The 7,838-nt window shown below is 37.9% G+C and overlaps 1 protein-coding gene across 1 annotated transcript in view; it reads right to left on the bottom strand.

The window, feature by feature from the left end:
* Window positions 1–7,554, bottom strand: part of SPO11 (SPO11 meiotic protein covalently bound to DSB) — a 23,047-nt gene extending 15,493 nt beyond the window's left edge. Inside the window, exons 1-7 of the mRNA XM_012645840.1 lie at window positions 7,424–7,554; window positions 3,943–4,031; window positions 3,449–3,515; window positions 3,107–3,215; window positions 2,682–2,768; window positions 2,070–2,106; window positions 1,621–1,730 (exon numbers count right to left, since the gene is read on the bottom strand). Coding sequence (XP_012501294.1) covers window positions 1,621–1,730; window positions 2,070–2,106; window positions 2,682–2,768; window positions 3,107–3,215; window positions 3,449–3,515; window positions 3,943–4,031; window positions 7,424–7,554 — 630 coding nt within the window. The remainder of the gene's footprint in view (window positions 1–1,620; window positions 1,731–2,069; window positions 2,107–2,681; window positions 2,769–3,106; window positions 3,216–3,448; window positions 3,516–3,942; window positions 4,032–7,423) is intronic.
* Between the last annotated feature and the right edge of the window lie 284 nt (window positions 7,555–7,838).

Genomic DNA, 7,838 nt, shown 5'->3' with positions numbered 1-7,838 from the left:
TTGCAAAGATGTGGGAACAACCCAAGTGCCCATCAATACATGAGTGGATTAATAAAATGTGATATATGTATACCATGGAGTTCTACTCAGCCACAAATACAATGGTGAACTAGCACCTCTTGTATTATCCTGGATGGAACTGAAGCCCATTCTACTAAGTGAAGTATTACAAGAATGGAAAAACAAGCACCGCATGTACTCACCATCAAATTGGTATAATTGATTAACACTTATGTGGACATATAGTAGTAACATTCATTGGGTGTTGGGCAGGTGTGAGGAGGGAGGAGGAGATGGGTATATTCACACCTAATGGGTGCGGTGTGCACCATCTGGGGGATGGACACACTTATAGCTCTGACTCGGATGGGGCAAAGGCAATTTATATAAGCTAAACATTTGTACCCCTGTAATATGCTGAAATAAAAAAAAAAAAGAATGGGCTTTGGATCAGACAGCTCTGAGTTTGAATTCCCTCTCTGCCCATCATCAGTGGTGTGATCTTAGGCAAGTTGCTTAGTCTCTTTAGGCTGTGGATTTATCTATAAAATCAGGATAAATATGCCTGCCACATAGACTTATGACGTTATAGCAACATGGAGCTCAACTCTCTGAATTGCAGTCTTGGCTTTGATCAGCCATAGGATTGTGGTGAACCATTTACCTGTATCCCAGTACCCTGTTATTAAAGTGGGGATGACAACAGTACCTACCTCACTAAGTTGTTTAGTGTCTTCAGAAGTTGGTATGTGATAAATAGCAGTAAGTGTGAACTCTTACTATGTAAAGTGCTTAGCAGGGTTCCTGGCTCATCACGAGCACTTAGTCAACAGTAGTGTACTTTAACGTTTTCCTCTGGGAAACGACAACATGCGAACCAGTATCCAAGGAAAACGGTTGCTTCCTTGCATGGCCCTGGATTCCCAGCCCCCTCTTCTGGGGGGTTGTGAGGGATATTTGTGGAAGCAGTGAGGAGGCAGGGGTCAGGCAGCTGGATGGAATCTTAGAAGGCCTAGCTAATCCCAAGGAGGCATCCAGAAAGTTTAGTGTAGAAATGTCAGGCACTAACAAAAGTTTTTGAATAGGAGAGGAGGGAAATGACGAGGATTAGTGTGGCAGCTTATCAATTATTAATAGGTGGAGTGAGAGATAACTGGAGTCAGCGGCCTCTCTGGAGACTAGGGGGTCTTACACCGGGGGTTGTCCTGGTGTAAGGATGAAAGGGGAATGATTATGGGGAAAGGACTGAAACAAAGGACAGTCCCAAGGCCTATTCAAAAGGACTTGTTGACCATGGGATGTAAGGAGTGAGTCAAAATGACCCTGCTGTGTGGACCTCACTGCCGTATGACCATTGATAACTACAGGACAAGTGACAGGAACACTCAGCTCTTCATGGAAGAAAGATTTTGAGTGTGGTTTTAGAAATATGATCTTGAGGTGATAGAGGTGATAGATTTGAGGATGTTTAAATAAACACCTTGGAAATTCCTGTTCTGTGACCCCAAATGATGTAAATATTGAAAACAGGTTGTTGTACAGGTAATGTTATAAGCCTCTTACCAACCACCATGGGGGTGTATGCTAGCTTTGGAATTGTAGGAAAGGTAGATGATATACCGTAACCATGATGCATGGAGACATTTTGTTGCAAAAGTTGTCATCTAGGAGCCGCTGAAATGTTGCATCTTTTTCTACAATTAACACAAATTTTGCATCTGTAATTAAATCTGTGAAGTTAAGGCTGATGAATTGAAGGCAAGAGCATTTCAATTTAATCATCAACTAAATTACAGTGCCATATAGATCAATTCAAAAGCAGCTATAGATATAATATTTTCATTTTCACCTTCAAATATATAAACATATCTATTCATATATTCAGGTATCTGTCTCTTCCACTAGATAGAGAGCTCCCAAAAGAGTCCTAAAGAAGGGACTATGCTGTGTTCTTCATGACTGCTATAGGGTGTAACTTGTTCGTTATGCATTATGAACGCTTGGTTTACCAAAGGAATGAATGAATGAACACTCCATAAGTTTAAATAGTTTTCCCACTTAAAGGATACTCCGAATTCCTTGAATATTAGAGGGCACGGCAATAGCCTAAGTTTTAAAAAAAGACAGTTTTTATTTTAAATAAAACACAAGTATAACTACATTTTATAATTTTTCACAATGTTTTCATTTTTCTTTGACTATACCAGTCATTAGAGACTTATTCCCCAGTAAGAAAGTAGTAGGAAACAGATTTATCCCTCAATAAGAAAACAGACACATGACCCACCCTAATTCTCCCAGTAGGAGTACTAGCTTAGGACTGTGGGCTCTCTACTACCAAAGCCCACCAAATAGTTTAGTATTAAATATATTACTTTCAGAACCACAAAACGTCATGAAGATTATTAAATAACCATGCTAAAATGGTTAAGCCACATTCCACCTGAAAATAAAAGTATATTTTAAAAGGAATGTGTATGTTTATTTCAATATGACATTTGACAATTAGCATATTTTGAAACTATGTAATGTACAAACCTGTAAAGCATACACCTAGTCTTCTTTCAGTTTTATTTTAAAATCTTAAGCTCTGAAGTACATAACAAAGCAAGAAATAAAATACATTTCAAAATCAAAGGAACTGAAAGGGAGTAAAGTGTGAAAACACGAATGATGCTTACTGTTGCACGACCAGTACAGTTCACTTTGGTGCCGTCTTCCTCAATATATCGTAAATTGCCAGCAATTAAACCTTTCGATGTAGATAACTAGAAAAAATAGACATACTTGAAACCTTTTTCACTAGTATGTTTTATGCTGCTAAGTTACTCTTTGTGTTCACCTGCTAAATTATTTGTTTATTAGCTCAGATTGGAATTTAACAGATGAAGAGAAAACATGTACGGGTATTTAGGATGTAAAACTATTTGGTAGTTATTCGTATGTTTTAGTCCATTCATCCAAAGGGATATATTGAGAACAGATTATTTAAATTTACAGTGAGAAAAAATATAGTATCAAAAGAAGGCAAAGGTTATATTTATTTTTATTATAATTTTATACATTTTGTTTTAAAATAAAATATTTTGTACTAAGTACTACTTACTATATGCAGACTTCTCCTTGGCATTTTTAACATGCAAGAAATATCACTGATAATATTGTCCACAACAGTCTGGTTACCAAAGAGTTGGCTGTCAGTGTAATATATGTCTCTATGAAAATTTAAAAAATATACTTTCAGTTAACCATATTCTCTTTAAATATGACAAGTACTGGTGTGCTATTTGAAGAAAGCTTTAACTGAATGAAAACACAGCATATAAAAGAAGTAATGTGTTACTCATAGTTTAGGCTTACATAACTTTTCAAACAATATAATAAAAGTTAATCCAACTAAATCTCATATTACATTTTAAAGAGTAATTTACTAGAACAATATATTTACCTTTTGGTTGCGTAAGTGTTGCTCTGTACTAATTTATAAATCGTGGACAATATTTTCAGAATTAGAGCTGGAAAACAAGATGCAGAAAACAAGTTATTCATCATTTCTCCTACTAACTCAGAAGACACTGCTATCAAGGATTTTAACTTACTTTCAGTTACTTTCCATAATATTTAAAAAATTATCTTTCCAAAATAGAAGGGTTAAGTATAGAATAATTGCCTGAAGAATCAGATAAAGTTAGTTGCTCTATGGACAACAAAACTGAGAGGATAATTTTCCACTGAATCATATACCTTGAAAAATACATTTATTTTGAAATGATAATCTACTTCCATAGTTATTGACAATAAAAAATTCTAGACTTTTATTTCAAGTACAAGGGTGATCTACTGAAGAACAAGTAAAATTGTTTAACTAGAGACAAATAAAATCTAGAAGATGACCATATATATTTATTCTTTATTGCTAAAAGCTAAGAAAGATTAATTTACCAAATTTTTGAACTGATTTTGGTGAATCGCTTTTGATTTTTCTTGTGGTACAATGAGAAACCATCTGAAGACCCACAGAATCTTCAAACCTGTCATTTTGGTTAAAGCAAGAGAATAAAGTGGAAAAGACTTAACTTCTGACAATGTACACTTAAGTCTTCTGCACGTCATTGAAATCCCACATTTCTTCTGAGTGTAAGCACAGAAGCTTTAGGATCACCTGGTTTGTAAGCTTAGATCATTCCAGACGGTAACTAGGCAGTTAGGTTTGTGACATACAGAGACACTAAGATAAAGTATTTAAAATAAATGAGTTAAATATCTTTGATCAGGGAGTGTGTGTGTATAGATGTACTTCTTTCCTGGGAAGATATTTCTAGTCTATGTAAAATGTTCTCAAATATTTCACAATTTTTAGCATTTTAATCATTTAATAGTAAGTTTTGAAATATTTTATTTTTGATTTGCCTGCAGAGTTACATTACATAAAATAACAATTTATATTAGGTTGTTAAATTGAACTACCTAGCCTCTCCTAAAGGTGGCAGAAGACACCAGGCAAGGATGCCAGGTGTCAGCTGCTTAGAAGCTAGATGAAATCCATCTTTCCAAATACAATGCAAAGTATGATTCAAAGTATACAGTTAATATTAATTATATATTGGTCATAAAATCATAGTGACTAAGGAGCCTCAAAATTCCTTTTATTTTGTTTCTGCAACTCTTACAAAGTATGAGACCATTCTTGCAGTGTTTTTCATTATTTAGTAGAGAAGATTTTATAAGCTAAAAAAAAAAAAACTACATAACTAGGTTCAAGGACTTTGGTAAAGCTGTTTGTTGATTTTGCCCCTTTTGTAAACATGACTTAGCAGGGGTAGAAAATCTGCCAGGAAAAAGACCCTTGTAAACATGCTTGATGTTCAGGATACTTTCATTTCTGTCTGGGTATCAGGATTAGTCATATTAAATACTTCCCTTGAGCAAGCGGTTTGCTTTTGCAGTATAGATAAGAATTGTGCCCATCCTATCCCCCCCTCTGAGTGCTAGAAAGCTCAGATGGAAGCTTGGTGTCTATTTTTAGCAAGATTATAAGACTTTGTCACATGCATTTTGAATTGTAACCTCTTTCGGAGCTCCATTTTTTTGTTGCTAGCATTGTTTTTCCTCTGCCTTATCTTTCACACTGACTTCTAGTTTACATATTCTGTATAGTATGTATTTTGTAAACTTCCTAAATCCTTTTTTGGCAGGGGAAAGGCAATAAAAAGAATGAAATATGACTAGAACTCTAAATTCAAATAACAACATAGCTAATGTATTTAAAAATAAAAATGCAAAATGCCCACTTTATATTTTCCCAGCTTGATCTGTTGTCTATTGTGAATGCAGGTGCTTCATTTCTGGCCAAGCTTATAATTATGTCTTGGATAATATTTTCTATAGATGCGAGAACCTCAGAACTAAAACAATAAACACATTATGATTCAATCTTAATAATAAATTATTATTTTATAATATATGATTTCCCCAGATGATACTAAAATCACTTTTTGTTCCATTGGTTGTGTTTTAAGAGTAGGTAACCCACATCAGCAATGATCTCTCCCACTGAATTTTCCCATCAGTACTGCAGTAAAACAACTGCATTTACAGTGGTTACTTAAAAAGAAATTTCATTTACTTGTAATTTTTTTTCTTTTTTCCTCTCCTGTACTCTGAGATGCTTGTATTAATAATTTTATTTCTCAAACAATTACCAATTGAATAAGATCTCCCTTTTACATTAATGACTAGATCAGGGGTGGAGAACCTTCGGCCTTAAGGCCACATATGGCCTTCTAGGTCCTTAAATGCAGCCTTTAAATTTGTTCTGTAAAATTTGGATTCAGTTAAAAGGCTGCACTGAAGGACCTAGAAAGCCACATGTGGCCTTAAGGCCGCAGGTTCTCCACCCCTGGACTAGATAATATATTCCACCCCTGAAGTAGATACACTATATTTTTATCTACTCTTCATATTAACCTACTTTAATCTAGCTGTACTTAAATACAAACTTGTTGGCTTGAAATACTACTAATGAATGTTTTAATTAAAAACGATATAATCATTTGACTATTTCCCAAAAGTGGAATGCAAAAATATTTCAAAAAGAAACACCACTTATAGCACTTTACCCTAGTTGATCTCGTGCCTTAAAATCAGCCCTTTTGAAATTTAGTGATACAAAAAGGAAAAAGTTTAATCACTACCATAAAAAGAATAAATCATGAGTTCTGCACCAGTTGACTTGGCAGCTACTGCACCACTCTACAGCAAAATACGAAGACTGAGCCCAGTTTTCTGTCAGCTGACTTTTAATTTCACAAGCCATCAGCTTCAAAAAATGTTGTTCTGTTATAAATACCATTAGCATATTGTCTAGGAAGAGAAATCAAATTAAATCTAGAAAATGGGCAAAATGTTGAGGGTTTTAATTTCCACTGAAACTGCAGAGCTTTCACTGAAAACTTACGTCATCAGAAAATGGACTTTAAAACATTCAATATTTTCTAATACTGAGGGTAAAAACTGACCACAATATCTCATGTGTTTTTCCCAATTTGGAAAAAACAAGGTTTAGGCTCCTACTGTAACCAGCTTTGGACACATCAGACGATCCATGTCCAGCGGGAACCGAACTCCCAGCGTCGCCCTCCCAGGTTCTCTCTCAATCCAAGTCCTTTTGTAAAAACGTGTTTGCTTGCGGGCTTTTCGGATTTTTTAGTCGTTGGACTTCAAAATACAAGAAATTCATTTAGGCTGGAAAAACTTTGCCGATAAACCAGAAAAGCAGCTCAGGGAAGCAAAACAGCAGGGCATTTTGAGTAAAAGTGGCCGGAAACATGTTTTCTGTAGTTAATTTCAACCTGGGTAGCTGGCGAGTTTCCGTAATTGATTTTAAATAAATCATTTAAAATATATACATTCTCTCCACTTCCCACTCAAGAAAAACGTTTTATTATGAACCCTTTAAAACGCGTTGACGTCTCTTCATTCTGAGAAAACCGTTAGCTGACCCAGGGTTACTGCATTCAGCCTCTCACGTTCCTCATCAAAGAAAATCCTGAAAGCTTTTTAAATTAAAATTTTATCCGAAAAAAATTAAAATACAAAGCCAACCTGTACCCCAAACTCCCTGACCTGTAAGGATCTTAGGAAACCTTCAAACCTAGTTACAGGGATGTTCCTGGAACATTCTAGAAGGGGAACATTCTAGAAGACACGGAGGCACCTGTCACCAGAAAGGTACCGGAGGAAAACTAACGAAGGGTGTTTCTCGGGCTGCCTGCCACCGGGCCCCTCCTCCGGCCTCTACACTAGGGAGGTCCCCGGGCGACAACCGGCGCCCCAACGTTCCTCCAAATAGCAGCTGCCTCGAGCCACGTCCGGGCCGAGGCCCCTTCCCGGGCTTCCTCGGCCTTGGCCGGGGCTCTAGTACCTAGAAGCCAGGCGGGTTCCCCCACAGGGGGGCTCCCCGCCAGCTCGCCTCAGCTCGGCCAGCAGGGAAGCCCTGTGCCGGTCCAAAACCTCGAAGAACGAGGCCTCCGGCCCCATGGGTGCAAAGGCCATGAGGGCGGAGGCGGCAAAAAGCTGCAGAGACCGCGCGGTGCGTCGCACGCTGCGCTCGCGAACGGGGCTGCGCGCGCTTTCCCGCGCCTTCTGACTGGGACGGCGCGTGCGCACATCGCAGCCCGGGGGCTGGTGGGGGAGAGGGCTAGACGGACGCATGCGTATAGCACGCCCTTTGGGTGGAGTGCGCAAGCGCAGGGCTCTCTCAGGTGTGATCCCACCTGGGAGGTCCGGTAGGGGGGCGCCTCCTGGAACTCGGTCCGTAGGTGGAGGGGCCCAGCGGG

The sequence above is a fragment of the Propithecus coquereli genome, unplaced genomic scaffold (assembly GCF_000956105.1).
Source record: "Propithecus coquereli isolate 6110/MARCELLA unplaced genomic scaffold, Pcoq_1.0 Scaffold237, whole genome shotgun sequence".
NCBI classification, from domain to species: domain Eukaryota; kingdom Metazoa; phylum Chordata; class Mammalia; order Primates; family Indriidae; genus Propithecus; species Propithecus coquereli.
The sequence above is the reverse complement of the archived record's forward strand: the minus strand, read 5'-3'. Positions and strand labels throughout refer to the sequence as shown.